Source organism: Drosophila albomicans, chromosome 3 (assembly GCF_009650485.2).
Source record: "Drosophila albomicans strain 15112-1751.03 chromosome 3, ASM965048v2, whole genome shotgun sequence".
Classification (NCBI taxonomy): Eukaryota; Metazoa; Arthropoda; class Insecta; order Diptera; family Drosophilidae; genus Drosophila; species Drosophila albomicans.
Genome location: NC_047629.2, coordinates 21,215,803 through 21,234,752, shown reverse-complemented (window position 1 = coordinate 21,234,752; position 18,950 = coordinate 21,215,803). Strand labels below are relative to the sequence as shown.

The 18,950-nt window shown below is 41.8% G+C and overlaps 3 protein-coding genes across 11 annotated transcripts in view; 2 read left to right on the top strand and 1 right to left on the bottom strand.

Annotated features, from left to right (window-relative positions):
- Positions 1-18,950, bottom strand: part of LOC117572236 (cyclic nucleotide-gated cation channel beta-3) — an 84,850-nt gene that overhangs the window by 30,270 nt on the left and 35,630 nt on the right. The window lies entirely within an intron of this gene.
- On the top strand, positions 2,520-3,738 carry LOC127565487 (trypsin alpha-3-like). 2 transcript variants are annotated; one of them, XM_052004178.1, is made up of 3 exons: positions 2,520-2,970; positions 3,024-3,297; positions 3,349-3,738. In XM_052004178.1, exons 1-3 carry the CDS (start codon positions 2,726-2,728, stop codon positions 3,703-3,705), a joined length of 876 nt encoding a protein of 291 aa, XP_051860138.1. In that variant the 5' UTR covers positions 2,520-2,725; the 3' UTR covers positions 3,706-3,738. The 2 variants fall into 2 exon arrangements, with proteins under 2 accessions (XP_051860138.1, XP_051860139.1); XM_052004179.1 differs by having other exon boundaries at positions 2,874-2,970; positions 3,034-3,297.
- Positions 3,708-5,490, top strand: LOC127565486 (putative trypsin-6). Its single transcript, XM_052004177.1, has 2 exons — positions 3,708-4,286; positions 4,350-5,490. The coding sequence occupies exons 1-2, from the start codon at positions 3,753-3,755 to the stop codon at positions 4,722-4,724; spliced, it is 909 nt and encodes a 302-aa protein (XP_051860137.1). The 5' UTR covers positions 3,708-3,752; the 3' UTR covers positions 4,725-5,490.

The window sequence follows — 18,950 nt, the reverse complement described above, 5'->3', positions numbered from 1 at the left end:
TCGACTCGCCGTGACACTCGGAGACAGAGATACATTGGCGTAAACGGAGCAGCCGTGGCGAGCAGCATCAGCAGCAGCACAAGTGCCACTTGACTGTCGTCGTGGCAAGACAATGGACAAGAAGTTGTTGAGCAGCGTGTGGCGCCAATTTATTTCTATTACTCTCGAATACAGTCAACGCGTTGTTGGCCTGTTGCTGCCACACTCACTGTTGCTGCCGTTGCCACGTTGCTTTGTCAACTGTCAGTGGTACCTGTCTCCAGCTGTGCTGCCAATTGATTATTGGCCGACCGCTTTTAATTATATCGCTTTCTCTCTCTCTAGCTCTCTCTCTCTATATGGCTGACGCCGTCTTGGAGAGAGCCTTTAATTCAATTAGAGTCCAAAAGTAATGCATCAGCTAATATATAGCCACTGTCGCCTGCCACTTCCCCACTCTCCAACGTCCCTTTCAAATGCAAAATGGTTTTAATTAATTTGCGAGGCAAACGCGGCGTATACTCACTCTCTGTGTAAGTAACATGAATTCGCACTTACAGCATACAGCATACAGTTCGAGCTTGAGCTTGAGCTTGAATGCGGGGCAATAAATTCAAATTAATTTTGGTCCTAAATGGCAGAACACACAAATCAAGTGGTTGGCAAATTTATTAACTTCAGGTGTAGCAACTAACTTAATACATTTTTAATCAAATGTGTCGCAAAGTTCTTCTCCTAGCAAGTAACTGTGTTACACACCCCCAACTAGATTTACAGTTGCGGGTGAGTTTAGTGGCCGGCGGCCATTTTGACTGAAGATAAGAGCGTAAGTGCATAACCATGTTCAAAGAGAGCAAAACTTTTTGCGAACAAGTCCACACACACATGTTTTTACACATTCACTTGGGCTCGAAGTTTCAGTCAGCCTGTTGCATAGTTTCAGGCGCTGTCGATGCAAATTGACCAACTGCTTGGCCAATCACTGCACTCTCCACCACCATCTCTCTCTTTCTTTCTCTTCCCTCGCGCACTCTCAATCATCGCTCCCACTTTAAAGTTGGCAGACATAATCTGGGCACTTTTTAATTCTGCTAATAGTTGAGTGTCATTAATTTAAACTTTGTTGTCTTTTGCCATCGCAACCATCGCACAGATTCTTCAGCCTGGCAACTTGAGCTCTTGCTGATAAAAAAAAACCAAAGAAAGAAAATAAAACAGCGAAGAGCGCTGCAAAAAAAAAAGAGATGAAAAATGAAATATCTACGGTTTAATGGGCGGCAGTTTGTCATGGCCTGCCAGCCGGAAAGTCCCGGCCAGTCGAAAACTTGCGACAAACTTGCGCCAAAGTTCAACAAAACGCTCGAGCGGCTTTTGCGGCTGCCGCCGAGTGGTTGTACGATTCCAGGGGTTGAGTGCTGTTCTTGTTGTTGTTGCTCTGTGTGGCTGCTGCTGCTTGTGATGTGCGTCATGAATTGTCAATAAATTTGCCTGCCACAAATCAGCGAGGCGTCCAGTTGTGATGTGTTGTGAGCACTTCACTCCACTCCACTTCAGTCCCCACCCAGTTCACTTCACTGGCAAACACTGGTCGCAGCCGGAGGCACCACAATTATTTGCTGCAACTGCCGCAGCAAATGAAAATATTTGAGCAAAAAATACTTTTGACAAAAGTTTTTGAGCAAACTTTGCTTAAAACGTACTTGAAAGAATGCTACACATATACGCAAATACACACACACACAGAGAAGAGATACACACACATACACTTGTATGCTCGCAGACAGTCTGAGCAAAGAGTTAGCAACTAGTAACTGAAAGTGGCTGTAGAACAACCGCTGGCAAACTTGAAACGACACAAAAAGGAAGTCACGCAATAAAAACTTCAACAGCCGCAACCCTATCTCTCTTTCACTCTCTCTCTCTCGCTCTTCCTTTCTCTGCTCCAGTTGAACCCAGAGAAAACATGGCTGACACATTGAGAATTACAATAGTCAACTGTTCAGTGGAACAGCTGTCAAGCAAAGTGACATTGAGGCGGGTTGAGCTCGCTTGAGCACTTCAAACCACAATCGTCTCGTCCTTCTCCCCCGCAACCACAACGATTGCCCCAAGAAGTCCCCACCAAAAGTATTTCAAAATCGTTGACCGTCCATAACTAAAACAAATTCAATGGACCAATTTGAGAGCAATCAAATTTCAACTGCAATTCTTAAAACCAACAATCAACCCTTGGTTGCCCCCAAGTGTAGGAACAACACCAAGTTGATGGACAGCTGCTGTCCCAATAGCTTTCGTATGAGCTTTTAATGAGCTTTCATGCGAAAGGTTGTAAAATGAAACTTTTACACAACTTTCGAAAATGTTAAAAATGTGGAAACTCAACTGAACACTCCGTAAATTCTATAAAATGTGGCAGCTTTTGTTTTTGAAGTGAATTGTTGAATTTTATAAACTTAAATACTTTATATTTATTTTTTAAAATTTAAAAAAAACAAAAATAATTCCTCTGCGTTCTATGTCTTTACTTTTGACATTTGAACAAAAGTGGTCTTCAATTTAAAATTTATTACACTTACTTTTCATATTAATTTTAATTTATTACTTTCACCCTCAACCAGAAGAATTAGCGTGTTACGTGATGACTTCCTCTGAGGTTGCACTGCAACTTCAAGTCGTCAAGTTACCAATTTCTAGACATTGTTGACGAAATCAAATTGTATTATTTTTATTTGTTGTATTGACTGACATGATCTATAGAAATTGTTCGATTTTGGATATATTGTTGCTGCTTCTTCTCTGCACTCCGCTGGATACGAATCGAGTTAAGCGATTATCTACGCCAGACTGCGACGACGAAACACACAAGGTGGAAAAGTATGTGGTGTCGATTCGTTCTAAAAGACCGCAGATCATGTTTGGCGACAATCATTTCTGTGTCGGCACCGTTGTTGCCCCCAAATTTGTGCTAACCACAGCGAAATGTACGATGAGGTAAACACGATCATTATGTGGCATATTTCTATACGTATAATACTGTTCCTAAGCGATCGCAAGGTTATGCATTTGACTAGATCAATGGTCGTTGTGGGTGGCACGCCCAATCGCCTGATAGAAGTTCCCGATACAACAATAAGATCTGTCAGTCGTATTTATGTGCCAAAAACGTTTCTGAGTGAGAATACAGATAATATTGCACTACTGCTCTTGGTTCATCGTTGGCCCACAAATAATCCCAGCATCGATATCATTAATCTGCCCACTGCGGAACCCAACTATGACAGTGTTTACATGGTGCTGGGTTGGGGGCGCTTCTTCAAGGTAAGGTAAATGAAGCAGCTTAATCGAAAGTGTTCCAAGTGGTGCTCTTAGGGCGGACCGTTGGCTGGCAATTTGATGCACATTTATGTCAAGTTAATCGAGCGTGAGAAATGCCAGGAAATCGTTCCCAAGCTGCAGCCCGATATGCTCTGCGCTGGCAATGAAAGCGAACCCGTCGATGTTCATCCCTGTGCGGGGGATAATGGTGGTCCGATGATCGTCAACGAGACGATATATGGCCTGGTATCGTATCGCTTGGGCTGTGGTCAGGTCTCAATGCCTTCGGTTTATACGGATGTGTGGTACCACATGGATTGGATCAACGATATCATTCAAAATAGTTGTCCAGCTAAGCTTAAGCTTCCGATGTTGGCATTGATAATGCTGTCAGTTTGGCAGACAGTTTAAGAAAATAAAAATAAAAACATTGATTGATAAAAAGCAAACAAATCGAAATGTTGTTTCTCCTTCTGAATTGTCGCTTGCTGTGCATTTGTCTGGCATTTCTGTTGCCCCACGTCGAGTGCAATTTTCTGGAGCTGCAACGTTCGAAGCGCATTGCCGAGGGAATTTTGGTAACGCAACAGGAAAAATTGCGCACCTCGGTTGTGTCGTTGCGCTCCCGTTCGCCTCAAGCCTACTTCGGGGACAATCACTTTTGCTCGGGCTGCCTGCTGAACGATATGTTCATCATAGCTAGCGCTCGATGCGTCACACATCCCAGCAAGATTCAGCTTCGACCACGCGAGATTGTCATTGTGGCCGGGACAAGCATAAGACTGAACCACACGGTGAACACAATTCAGCTGGTGGTTACGTTCTCGGCGGTTCATGTCAATTTCACCATGTACAATAACAATGACATTGCGCTGTTGCGCACTGAGACTGTGGAGCAGGGCAACCTCTTTGTAAATGTCTTGCCATCGCTGGTGTTGCCACCGCCCTATGGCACGCATTGCACGGTGATGGGCTGGGGGCGACTCTTTAAGGTGAGCTGAAGTGCATTTACTGCCATTTACCCTCTGCTTACTTGATTTGCTCTTGCATCGCAGGATGGACCCTTGGCCTCCACACTAACCATGCTGGACGTGGAGCTCTATACGCCGGAGCAGTGTCGCCAGCTGATACCACAATTCGGAGCTGATATGCTGTGCGCCGGCAATCTGGGCGAGCCGAATGTGGTGCCTGTGGGTCCGTGTCCCGGCGACACGGGTGGCCCGCTCTTTTGCAATGGCTCACTTACTGGCATCGTCTCGTATACGCTGGGCTGTGCTCAGCGTGACTTTCCCAGCATCTACACGAATGTCCATCATCATCTGGACTGGATATACGAGTATCTCGATCGCGGCGGGCAGCCAAAGCTGTTGCACTTGCAAGTGCATCAACTGCTCTTGTTGCTGCTGTTGTTGCTTTATTGTGTTGTTTAGTTGTTGGCAGAGGCAACAGCAGCAGCAGCAGTGGCAGCATGTTGCCACAAATCAAATCAAAAATGACCAGAGAGCAACAGCAACAGCGGCCATTCAAGCTGTCAATTCATCCACAAAAACGACCTCAAGTTGTCCAACCAAATACAACCAGTCAGCGCGCCTGTTTGGCTGCCAACAACTAAAAGCGGCCGTTTGCTCAGCCTCTATTGCCTATCGTGTGCGGCATGCCACCTGCTACCTGCCACTTGTGTCGATTGGTTTTTCAAAAAACGTTGTTGGCTTTGGCGCTGTTGTTTGTTGTTGTTGTTGACCTGGCAACATCGCCGTGCGCTTCGCTTCGAGATTGCGAAACTGACTGAAGACTAGAAATTGCCAACTGCCAAAACTGGGTGGCAGAGGCAACTGGCCAACTTGCAATTGGCAAGTGGCAACTGGGCTATTCTGTGTTCTTAATTACCACAAACGGAGGCCGCGTCTGGTGTGGCTTTCGAGCGCCTTAATTGGCAGCGCAATCTCAAAAAAAAGCAAGAAATAAAGAACTCGAATTTAGACGTTGCCAAGCAACCGGGGCAAAGCGAAGCCAAGTGGCTGCCACAAAATGTGGATACTCTGTAAAATGTTGACCTTTTGTGACCTGCCCAAAATTAAAGATAAATTGTAAATGCTTGCTATACTTGCAATTGCAGCCTAAAAGTAGGCAACACAAAAATTATAAAAAGTTGCCTTCTGTTTTGGTAAAAATGTGTCGTGATTTTGAGCGTTGATTAAATATTTTCTGGAACAGTACCATCATAATAGAAGCGTTGAGATTCCGCTGAATAAGTGATTGTGTGTCGAGTCATTTGATTGGAAACAATAGAACAATCTGAATTGTTGCAATTACGAAATGATTGCAATCAGCGTTAAGTGGAAGTTGCCTTGTGTCATACACTAAGCGCTGCTGATACTACAAATTATGTATATACATACATACATATGTATTTATGTGTGTACTTGCTCTCTTTGCATATGTCCGGGACATGGACAAAAGGTGGCACCACCTGCGCTCCATTTAGGTAATGAATTTCGTGCTGTTGCTGCCATAAGCAGTGTTTTCAGCTCCTTTTGCGCTGAGCTGCGCCGTAGGCAAATACGTAATGAGAACATTAATGCAAACGACTTCATTTAATTAAACGCCCAGCAAGACACAGAGAGAGAGAGAGAAACAAGTGAGACACTGAGAGACTGAGAGAGAGAGAACAGCAGGGAGCAGCAGATAGCAAAAGGAAACCCAAACTGAAAGTGAAACTGAAACTGAAAATGGCGTCCTTGTCATAGTCATCATTGAGGCAGATAACAGGCAGATAGCGAGCAGATATCACAACACTCATACGCCTCTTTGTACGCATGAATGCGTATTAAGGCGCCATACCATTGGGAACGGGGAATTGAGAGCATTGACTGTGGGCAACAACCACAACAACATGAACAGCAACTCGACGTAGGCGTGGCATGGTACTTGCTCGCACGTGCGTGTAAATACGCTTATATATGCGACAGGTGTACCAAGGAGCAGATGTGACAGCAGCAGCCAGTCTACCCAGCCAGGCAGCCAATTCAATTAGCAGTAGAACGCCGCCACATCAGCGCACTAGCAGCAGCCTACTATATGGCATATTGTCATTGACCAAATGGCCCGGTATTAGCCACAGCTAATGAAAATAGTCAATGCATAGAACTGAAACTTAAATGCAGATGAAAACATTAACTGGTGCTCTTATTGTATACAGATTTACAAAAAAAAAAAATAAATTATAAAAATAAAAAGAATAAGAATATCCTCATTCAGTTAACAAAAAAAAAACTAAGAATGTTACAATCGAGTGTGCTTGAAGTGCACTAGTCAAACTTGAAAATATATTAGGCATCAGTCCAAGTGTCTTTCTAGTTAACTTTTCATTTAATGTCCACACCTATTATGTATGCAATAATAACTTTAAATTGTTGAGCTGAATTCTATTGCGGTGCAGCCAGCAAAAATTTGCTGCCTGCAGTCAATGGGTTAAACAGAGTTTTACATTTTTCAACAATTTGCACACTTTTAAGCGACTGCGCTCATTAGCAGCTAGTGAAATTGGCAGCAGGCATAAAAGAGAGCGAAGTTGTAAGAGGGAAGGATGAGGCCAAAGTCAAACTGTTCATTTGCATGCGCTGGCGCTCATTACATTTACATTCAACTTTTAATATGCGCGGACATGTGGAAGAGTGTGTGTTTACGTGAATGCGGGTGTATGTGAGTGGAATGTGGGCAAGTTGCAATTGAGTGACAGGCAAGCAGGCAGGACAGATGTGTGGCATGCACCAACGCGAACAGCACAAAAATATGTTGCCCGCAGCAGTTGCTGTGGCCAGGCAATATCTTAATTTCCCCAGAAATATGCAGTTAATTACATTTGACCAGCTGCGATTTGCCCAGCAAGAGTTGTAGTATGTTGCCACGTGCCACACCCACACACATACATTTCAGCAGACATTTTGCGTTTGCCTTAAGCTGCATCAACTTGGGACTATTAAACCAACGTTGGGCGTCGTCTGTTCATCAGCTAAGCCAAACAGTGACTTGAATGCTGTGTGTGTAGTAGCTGTGCTCTCAAGGTGGTTACTACCTTGTGTTGCCTGCCACATGGGGCAACCATATGAATGGCAGATGAGCTTGTGCACAAGCCACCAAAAGGAAACGGGTCGTATACTTGATGCTGCTGCTGATGTTCAGGCATTTGACACTGCAACTTTGAGGTATAGCTAACACACACACAAACACACCCACACTCACACACTCGCGCTACAATGTATATATGTAAGTGTAAGTGCATTTCGTTATGAGCTTAGCAATCTTATAAATGTTTACGTATTTGTTTGCCAGCGTTATTTGCCCCCAAGTGCAGTCAGTCGCCGTTGCTATTTACTTGATGCTTCCTGCCGCTAAGCTCAGTGTGTGACCTCTGCGATGTGCTACGCTACAGCTGCGTAGCTTTAGCTGCAACAGTATCTATATTTATATGTGTGTGTGTGTGAATGCAACTGTATTTGTTGTTGTACTGCGCACAGCACATAAATATCTAAAGCGTTCTTGAGTAACTGCTCTAATGGATTTGGGTTAAAAATACACTGTGTCTGTGTGCGTCTGTTTCTCTCTGTGTGTGTGTGTGTGAGTGTGTGAGTGTTGCCTGTTGCAAGGGCACGTTGAGGGCACACAACTGAACCAAGTGCCACAACGAGTAGCTGTCTCCATCATGTGCGTGTGTGTGTGTGTGTGCTTGTTTAAGATTTACAAATTAGTTTAATTCAAATTAGAATGCAACACAGAAAGGAGTAAGCCCAGAGCGAGAGAAGAACTGCACTTAGCAGTCAGTTAAAATGTCAATTGCAGACAAACAGAGCAACAGAGACCAACCAACCATACGACAGCCTGCTAAAATACAAGTTGACAGCAGCAGAAGCAGCAGTAAAAGGAGTAAATAGTTTAAATATACGAGTAGAGTCTTCCTTAGATTGAGATAGATGTTGAAGCTTCTGTGTAGATTGCTGCTGTATTGCCTGGGGAATTGCATTTGTCGTCGACATCGTCATTGCTTCTTGTTGGTCAGCAAACAAACATTTGTAATGCCCACAGAATTAGCTAAAAACTCTCTCCCAGTTGCAATAAATTACGAGAAAGCATACTTTGGCAGCTTCTGCTGCTTTTAATGCAATGCAACTCTAAAAAGCCATTTGCATCGTTTAGCATATTGTTTATGGCTGTAAAATATGCTTTACTCTCATAATTAAAGATTAAATTCTTTAGAGTTTCCATTGAAAATCTCAAAAAGAGTTGAAAGACATAAATCAAAATCATTTAAAGATTTATTCGTGCAATATCGTTTCATTAAATTTGAACACTACATTCCACATTAATCAACAATAAAATTGAGCTGCGCTCGCATTTCATATTTCATTTGGCAAATTTGTATTAAAGGAAGTTCTTAATAAATACCTCGTTGCTGTCGGGCATTAAAGGCTGCCCCCAAATTGAAATTATAGCGGTAATAACATAAGCCGCAGGAATATAAATACGTAAGCAACCCACGCACAAAAATAGTTGCTTGGCTGCTGTCCCCAAGATTGAGCAACAGGACAACAGTGCGGAATATTAAATAATTTTAAGCAAAAATTATATATGCCATAAAGATGTGCTGGTACACTACACGCACCCGGATACACACACACACACAAACACACACATGTGAGTGGCATAAATGTCGCCGTTTGCTGTGCACAAAGTAATAACCGTGTTGGGCCAACTTATTGTTTACGACGTGCTTAGTGGCAAACTTGGCTTTGATAATGAAACGAGCACATACTCACATGCACACATAGTCACACACACACACACGCATATACTATCAGGCACACACGCGCTGACAGTTAACGGCAATTGCGACAAATACCACAAGCGCCAAGCAGGACCCCAAAAGCACATGGCTTGTCATTTGTTTTTCGGGGCCAAAAACACATTTTGCGGCCCAAGATAGTTGCATAAACACAATCAGCAGCAGCAGCAACATCAGCTCACTGTATGCGCATGTCTGTGTGTGTGTGTTTGCTTGTGTCCAAAAAGCAGGCGACTGGCACGTGATGTGATTAGCGCAAAGCCGGCAAATGTGGGCCAAACTTGTGTTTGGCTTAGATTTTAATTTCTGCGACTCCGATAAAAGTGAAGCGCATGCCAGGCAATTGTCACGCCCAAGATCTAATCTCTCTTTCTCTCTCAAAAATGTTCCTTTACCCAACACACATTGCGTATACGCAATGTATGGCACTTGCCTGTGCCTGACAATTAATCAAATTTTAAACAATTCCAAAAGCTGCAATTACATACGCATTGCGCATTGTTTGCTCAACTGAACCAAATGCTTGCCCTCACTCAATCAATCTGTCAATCAATCAATCATGCCTCATGGTCATGACATCATCATCATCATCATCATGGTCGTCGTCATCAAATTGATTGCATTGTTTTACCTGCTGACGTCATTTTGTTGCTCTCTCTTGTTTGTTATTTAGTAAAATTTTGTGTAGAACTTCAGCTGCTGCTGCAAACAATTTTCATGTTTTTCTTCTGTGTGGCAGAGACAAACATTGTGCTGGCTTCTTTTTTCTCCTCCTCATTTTTTTGATTTTGCATGCCGCAAATAATTTGCAGTTGCCAGCAGCTGCAGTTGCAGTTGCAAGAGCCATGCTACTCATTGTTTCGACAGAGTTTCTGACAAATGCCAAAAATGCCAAAGCCCCAACTAAAGCCAGGACCAAGCAGCATATCCTTGCTGTGAGTGCATAGTGTAAGTGCCTCAGTGTGCATGTGTTTGTGTGTGTGTGTGTGTTTGCTGCAAACTCAAATTAAGCTAAAACCGCTTCAAGTTGCAATTTCCGACGCTGCACAGTGAAAGAACAACATGCAAATGCCTCAAGGATATGAGTGGGGCATGCAACAACAGCAGTGGCAGCAGCAGCAGCAGCAGCAACAAAACTGTAACTATAATTAAAACTTTGCCACAGACAAGATAAACGGCCAACTGAGAGACTCACGTTACGTTCAACGTTGAACGTTGACTGCTGAGCGTTGAACTCGTGTTGCACTTTACCCATGTCATGTTGCCAAAAATCCATGTAAACATCACAAAGATCCACCTCTTTCCCAACCCTCCTCCCCCTCTCAACTGAGCTCAACTCAACTCAACTCGGAAGAAGCCGCTTAAATGGCATTAATGCATTAATCGCTTTTGCTGCTAAGCTGCTTGCGGCAACGCTAATTGACGAAGTGCAACAACAACAACAACAACAGCAGTAGCAACAACTGCTGTATTTTGGCCCTTTGACCTCTACTCTATGTGTCTCGCAATGTGCTGTCGTGTCCTGTCTGCGTTTTGCTGCTGCCTCCGCCTCCTCCCAATGCGCTGCAAGTTAAATTAATTTCTGTCGACAGCAACTCGCGCGCAACTTTCAAATGAATTACATATTCTAAGCACGCAGTTGAGCGGGCGGTAAATGGCCTAGAGGGGAAGTGGGAGGTATTGAGGGGGGAATGGGGTGGTAGGGGGGAGTGTCTATGTTATTCGCTGCTGCCGCCCGTTTACATAATTGTATTTGTTTTTAGCCCTTGCGCTTCAAGTGCGTTGCGCAAAAGTTTCCTTTATTTTTGGCTGTCCGTTTTTAACTGTTAAATTGTTAAAAAATTACAAATAAATTGAATGAGCTGCCGAAAGGGCTGGCTGGCTGGCTGGCATTCCCCTCAACCTCCCCTCCCTCCTCCATCTACTTCCCTTGATAGCAGCAGCAACAACAACAACAAATTACATTGTATTGACTTTTCAATTTCATTTTGTGGCAACTTTTTAAAGTGGAAGCCAACGTTGCCGCCGCTTGGGCGGCAGATGAGAAATTGCTCAACATTTTTTTGTTGCCTCTTTTCTGCTTTTTATTTTGGTAGCATGTTTGCTTACAGCTGTTGTTGTTGTTGTTTTTGTTGCTGTTTTCTCTGCTTGTTGTTACTGCTTCTGCTCTGGCTTCCGCCATTATGCCATTAGCTTGAGGGGGGAGCGCGCAGGCAGCGTACTCGTATTTAGGTCACATGATTCCAATGCCTGTGCATTAATGGCCCCAACAACAGCAGCAGCAATAGCAACAGCAACGGGGCAAAACAGCAATGCGGCTAAGGTTCTTGGCTCTCAGCCTTAGCTTTGGCTTCAGTTTGAGCCAAACGACACAAAACCGGACAAACGGCAAAAAGCCCAAACATAATAAGAGCCGACAAGGGCCACGCCTACACTGAAGCATGTAGACGGCGACCAAATGCAAAGGGACTAAGGGCAAAGCTGAGTACTGAATGCGAATGCGAATGTGAATGTGAATGCCTCAAGTTGTAGTCAATTCTGCCCAAGCATCATCAGCAGCAGCAACAACACCAACAACAGCAGCAGGAGCAGGGCAAAGCGCACAAAGGATATCAAATTTAAGTGCACACACATCGGTGCGGGCAGACAGAACAGGACCACAAACTCTCGAGAGCTGCTCAAAAAGTTAAAAGAAATCAGCTTAGCATTAATAGCTAATGCTGTTAAGTTGCTCTCAGCTGGGACAGCTGCTGCTGTTATAGAATGTTTAACCAACAACTGTTATGTTTTCATGAGATACTTTTGAATGCCAGCTAAGAGTAATCATTATTTAACATTTCACTGCATTTAGATAAAGTAATATTTGCTTGTAGCAAACCAAACTATGATTTCAACTGCTAATAAAAGGAAGTAATGTTATATTATATTTAGTAACAGTCTTGATAATAGCACATCTATGTTAATGGGTTGCTATTTAACATTGTAATTCAGTAATCCATTTTAAAAACTGTCATTAATAACCTCTTAATAACCAGTCTTAAAAAAATATTAACAAAATAAATATGAATATGAATCTCACTCTTATTGACACTTCATTAATTTGTTTAAAATATCGTATCCTATGTTAAGACAATACTATTCTCTGCTAATCAACAACTTGCAGAAACTTTAAAACTAAACTGGCTTATGCTAATGAGCATAGTTAATAGCATTATTCTCAATTGCTGTCGAGTCGTTGTGGTATTATGTTAATCGCTTCGCTTTGAGTGAATTATACAACAGTTTTCCAACATTTATTTTGTTTGAAAGTTTGTCAAGAGCTTGTCATAATCTTATCATAAATTAACGAAGCAACCCTCGTACCAACATCCAAGCTCTATATATGTGTGTGACCTAATCGCATTGAATTTAATGTCGAGCAATTTCTGTTCTTATTCGCCTGCTGCCTGCCACTTTTTCTCTCTCGCTTCACTGTGCTCTCAATATGACTGTGTGTGTGTATGTGTGAGTATCGAATAGACTGCGTATGTGTATGTGAAGGAGTGTGGCAAATCCTTTGAAAACATCATCAAAATACATACTTTGAACTTTTTATTGTCAATTGTCGTCCGTCGGCACACAATAAAAATTGACTTCATTTTTGGTCATTTTCATTTCATAATTTGTCGCAGCATTTGGCAATATTTTTCTTATATTTTTTTTTGCGTTGCTATTTCTGCTCTCTCTCTACGGACGCACTTTAATTCGATTATTATATTATGTAGCATATGTCACACGATCCGAGCAGCGTGTCGAGTGTCCAGAGCGTACAGAGTTTGCATCTCATGCGGCCAGGTTGTGATTGAGGACATCAGCTGTCGCAATTGGTTATTTGATTGTGGTCATAATGCTCATAGTGTTACCGCAAGGGATGCACTATCAATACTGCAGCAGTGCCACACACCAGCTGCCACACACACAAATACGTATACGTTGGCATGGAAATGATATTCACACGCCTCACTCCTCTCTTTCGCCTGTTCTCTCGTTGCTGTCGATAGCTGCTTTTGACGCTTTTGGTAATATTTTTATTGGCAAGCAAATGCGATTATAGCTACAAAGTTGCAGGCGTCGCAGTTGCAACTACATGCTGCATGCACCTTCCGCCATTTTTCTTCCCTCATCACTTACATTGACTGCGAGTTGCGCTTTAAGTTTGTTTCTATATTTTTTGTCGAAACGTGCGCCAACTGCAAAACTGCAAACTGTTTTTATTTTTTCGCTAAAGATATTCTTTTGCTGTAGCTGTTTCTTCATCATCATCCGCATCTTCATCTGCTGTTGCTGCTTATAATTTTCTTTCGTAATTGCGCTTATCGCATTGTAAGAAGGCAAATTTGCCGCAGCGCCACGTGCCCAATCAGCAGCTCAACTGCAAAATGTGGCGCACACAAAAATACAAAAAAATAAAACAAAACAAAAAGTATATAAGAAAACTGGCTCGAAGTGAGAGCAAAAATAAAAATATTTTGTAATCCGCTTAGCTGCCACCGTCAGTTGCCTGCCGCATGCCGCTTGCCACTTGCCACTTGCCATTTTTGGCAGAGGGCGAGCAAAGCGCAAAACTTAATTTGCTGCGGTGTTTGGGCTGTGTGTATGTGTGTGTGTGTGCAAGGTGGACGTGGCAAAAGAAATTCTTGGTGGGTGGGTTAATTACAACATAAATTTGCCAAATTGCTTCTTTAAAAACTTTGCGTTGGCTCCCGCGACTCCAGGGCATACAGTTAGCTGACATTTAACGCTGATGCAGCAGAGCAGCAGCGACGAGTTGCCAGAGTTTCCATTCCGCAAATCCGCTTTGCCAGTTGTCCTCGATGTCCTTGATAACCAAGTCAGGGAGTCAGTAAGAGAGTCACATAGTCTGTGGTCTGGTTAGCTGTTAATCCCTTGCAGCTAATCCTGGCAGCATATGTGGAGGAGTGAAGCAAGCCTCTCCGACTGCCAAATTATCGCTGCCAATTGACCAAAACTTGATAAGGCCAAACATGTGTAGAGCAGACGGCTTAACAATCTCAGCACAGCCAGACACAAACGCACACACAGATAGTGTAACAAATAGACAGCAGGACAGTCAGACGGACAGACGAACAGACAGTCGGACAACATGCCTGTGGCTGCAAAAATAATAGGTTTATGCTCGGCAGGCATTGTTGGCCATGTGATTGATATGCCACAACTGTCGCCGTAACTGTAGCTGTAATTGTGGCCACAATGCCTAAAAATTGCCAAGAGCGCTTTTCAACTTTAATGTGACCAATGTTTTGCTGCAATCACTTCAATCGCAACTGGCAATCATTAAGTCAATGCTTCAAGTTTCCTCTTCTTAATAATATTTGCCCGATTTCTTTAATGCCAAAAAAGTTTATAAAACAAGTAAGAAAGTTACAGCCAATTGAGCTCGACTGGGAGCCACCCATTTTTATTAAAAGCAAAACATTGCGGTATTGTTATTAAAATATACAAAATATATTTCGAAGGGTGTTTTTGGAATATCGAAATACTATTACATTAAGAATACACTATAGAATACAAAATATACCAGTTTCCGAACCAAAGTCGAGTGTGCTCGACTGTGGGATACCCATACCCATTTTCAATAAAACCAAAGCAATGCGGTATTATTTTTAAAATATAATAAATTAATATACAAAAATATACCGAATAGTATATTTAGTTTATCGCTATAGTAGTACATTTGAAATATACCTACCAGATTCTTAACTAAAGCAGCTAAGATCCGACTGCAACAGACTTTTTTTGCCATACAATATTAAAAATACTTTGCGATATACAATATTAATTTAATAGCAAATGACTAATATATACCAAAAGGTATATTTTTTGGTATATCAATATCTTATTACATTCCAAATATACTATAGAATAAAAAATATCTCACCAATAAAGCTAAATACCCCATGGGTAGAGGGTATAAGAACAAAAGACAGTTTGCTTGAAGCCAAGTATTTACGTGGCAAAGTTTAAAGTAAATATCATTAGAAAACTTTTTGGCCGAACTTTAGTTTATATATTATTTGAAACTTAACAAACTTTTGCATCATTTAATATCGAATAGTTGAATGCTTAGAAACTCATTTCTTTTGTGCCAGTCGCAGATGTTCGCTGTTTCTAAGCTTTAATTCAATTAAAACTTGTGCCAAAAATTTCATTTCTCAGGCACATTTATCATGGTAACCATTCTTTTTTCTTTTTTTGCGCAAGCTAAAATTAGTTTTCTCTCCTTTTTTTTAGAATTTATTGCCTTTCTACACCTTGTATATTTTATTTGCTCTATACGGTTAGTTAAATTTCTGATTAAATTAAAGCTAACAAAGGATTTTAGTTGAATAATATTTTTATGTTACTCAGTTTGCGTTTCATTTTAGTTAATTAATTGTCGTCGTTTGCTCATTTTGCTCTTAAGAGCTAAACATTTATTTGCATAGCAAAGTTTTCTGTTTGATTGCATCTCTTGTGTCATTTTGTTTAATGTAATACTGCTCGTAATTCCATGGCAACTGCAGATCAGCTTCAACTGCATATCGTTTGAGTTCTTTGTGCATCCATTAAAAGCCAGGGCTCCCTTCTCTCACTTCCCCTCCAGCTACTTAACCAACTGCAAAGGGCCAAAGCGTTGGTAATTTTTTTTAATGCTGCACTTTAACTGATAAGTCAACTACTTCAAAGCACATCACATCCATGGCCGACTCTTTTCTTTGCTTTCCACTTTTTTAATGCCATGCATAAAAGGCAGAGTATGGTGCGGCCGTTTGTGGCGCCACAACAGAGTATCAACTGGTCGCTTATGCTCTCTAAGCGCTGGCTTACAAATTCTGTCTATCTCGCTGGGAGTTTTCTTTGGCCAACACCTAGGCAACTGGCAACAGCCAACTGGCAGTTGGCAGCTCGCCTGGCTGTCTGCCAGTCTGTCGGCCTCATCTACCTGCCGCCCGTGTTTGCCGCACAGATGGCATTTGTAATTGCATTACTGGGGCCGACAAAGCAAAATCTTTTGAAAGCGTTTGCTTACGTATACTATATATCTATGTGGATGGATGTGTGTGTGTGTGTGCCAACTTTAAGTGCCCCTTTGTGCCTCTCTCTCTTTATACTGCTGCCACTTTTAGCTGTAGCTAACTCGCTCTCTCTCTCTCTCTCTCTCTCTCTGTTTCACTTGTTTCGTGCTGCAACATTGTGGCCAGCAAACGCGGCGTATACGCAACACGGTGCTACGTGTCGCCAGCTCGTTTGGCTCAAACGCAAATGACAATTAAAATGCAGCCGTGAGCCATTTGCACTGCAGCAGCAGCAGCAGGCGGCGCCCTCTTGCTGCAACATTGTGGCAATCCGAAACGCTGGCAACTATTTTTGAAAGCAAATGTCCAGTTGCCGCCCCTCGTTTCCTGAGCTCAGAATGGAACTTTGTGCGCATTGCATTACTGCGATTTCCATTTAACGAGAGAGAGCGAAAAGCGCCAAAGAAAGGGAGATGGAAATGGAGAGCAACGCTCAACTGAGTGCTATCAAATTGGTAAACTAATATGACGAACAATGTAAACGGGACGGAAGGAGGAAGAGGGTTAAAGATTGCTTTTTATAATTGAAATGCTCGAGTTACTGAAACTCAACCGAACCGCAACTAATCGAACTCGCTGGTCATTAAACTATGCAAACTTGCAGCAGCAGCCATGAGTCAGAAGTTGAAAGTTGGGTTTACAGACTCCACAGACTACAGACAGTTTGCAGTTGAGGTAAGAAGCGATTGCCACCTGATAACTGGGCTTATGCATACGTATATTCTAATTAAAATTTGTGTGCCAGGTGGTAAATAAAACTAATTATATATGCGCACAATTTACAGGCCGAGGATGAGGCGGTGGACGAGGAAAGGGACGAAGAGCCTTTAAAACGAACGTCGGCTTGGCAAATGGAAAAACTTTGCCAGCAATTCAGCTGTCTGTTGCTGAAGTTCTGGCTAAAGCTGACAACGAAAACAACAAGAACAATAACAACCGCAACGGGGGCGTGCAATAAAAAAAAAAGTACACACACACACACACATACAACAGCAACAAAAAACTTTGCACAAAACTTTGACGTTGTCCAAGCTTTGCCCATGTGGCAGGGCAGCTAAATCAATGATGCAGCTGCCATAAGACCTCTAAGCTCAATTATGGCATGAACAGCTCCATCAAAGCGAGAGGTGTGACATGGGGAAGGCAATGGCAACAACAAAAACTAAAAGAAAAAGAAAAGCACAACAACAAGTAAAAGAAGAAGTAGTGGGAAAAGTAGAAGTAACATAGACAAAGACATTCACTTGGCCATTGTTGATGACAAAATCGTTTAGAAGTTTGAGCGAAAAGTCAACCACCATAGAAGAGAAGAGAAAAGAGAGAAAGGAGAGGGTGTCAAGCATGAAACGCTTTCTAAACTCAGCTCAATGGCTATGTACATCAGATCAATTGACATTGATTAGCGCATCGAGTGAGAGTGCTGACCAAATACCATTGGCACGCTCTCAATCAATGGCAAATTGCATCAAGAGTCGAATGATGATTTCTAATTCGTGTTTGATATTTCAGCATTTATGTCCATTTAATTAAATGACTGTGCAAGTAAAGCAAACGTTTTAAGTGTCCTGTTGCTGTTGATCGATTGCTTTTATTTGCTGCCCAAATAAGTAGGCAATGGCTTTTGAAACAAATTGAATAAACGCGTGATTTTAATGCGATTCAAATGAACATTCAAATTAGAATCTTAATGTTTGTGCTAATTAAAGGACGGCAGCTGATCAATCAAATTTGTTTAATGTCAGCAACGATTCAGGTCGTAATGTCACTACAAATTTACAGTGTAATTCCTATGAGTATTGACGTTTTGTTAATTAAACGAGATGCAAGGCAAAGTATAGTAAATAAACGACAATAAATTGCATTCCATTCTGTTTGGAATATAGGTAAGCAAATGTTTTTTTTTTTTTGTAGACAATAAAGTACAAAGTATGTATGACTGCAGGCTATTTAATCTCTTCTATGGCACAACATCCTTTTAAAGCATGCAGGATTTGCTTGAATTTTTTGCTGAATCGAGCATATCCCTTAAGCATGCCTGTTTCAAAGGGCCATAGCTTTTATATTCTGGCATTTTAATCTCTGGCAGCGAGAGCTTTCTATTTTTATCCATTTTACATATATTTTAGTAATGCACAAGCATGAAATTGGGGAATTAGATTGTTCATTTATTGGCGCCTATTTTGCTTTTAAAAATTTCATAGCTGCTTTTTGTCAGCTGTGTGTAAGTCAAATTCAATTTAGCGATGCTATGGCAAAAAAAACTTTGATCAAAGCCATGGCCAAAAATGCCATTGTCAATGTACAAAATACACATACATAGACACACACTTACTCGCAGCATTATATAGTCTCTAAAGAGCAATATGCGGATATGTATAGCCAAAAAAAAAAAAAAAAACAACTGCAAAAAACAGAAAGAAAAAACGAGCAAAACATCCCAAAAGTTGAGAACTTTCTTCGCTTTTTTCGGCTATTGCTTTTGCTGTGGTTGTGGCAGCAATACCCTGTATTTTGGAGTGTGTAGAGCGTGTTGCATATCTTAAATATGTTAGACATAGATTTAGAGACTTTAATGATATATTGCTGGCTGTTATGGAAAATTCCTGCAGCGCAACTCGTATTCTATATTTGGGCTTGTTTTATGAGCATGTGGAACATTAAAGCATGCATTTGGATATAAACAACTTAACAGTCATTAAATT

Coding starts and splice junctions, on each gene's coding strand:
- LOC127565487 (XM_052004178.1), top strand. CDS start 2,726: ATGATCTATAGAAATTGTTCGATTTTGGATATATTGTTGCTGCTTCTT. Junction 2,971..3,023: donor ACAGCGAAATGTACGATGAG/GTAAACACGATC, acceptor ACTGTTCCTAAG/CGATCGCAAGGTTATGCATT. Junction 3,298..3,348: donor GTTGGGGGCGCTTCTTCAAG/GTAAGGTAAATG, acceptor TGGTGCTCTTAG/GGCGGACCGTTGGCTGGCAA.
- LOC127565486 (XM_052004177.1), top strand. CDS start 3,753: ATGTTGTTTCTCCTTCTGAATTGTCGCTTGCTGTGCATTTGTCTGGCA. Junction 4,287..4,349: donor GCTGGGGGCGACTCTTTAAG/GTGAGCTGAAGT, acceptor CTTGCATCGCAG/GATGGACCCTTGGCCTCCAC.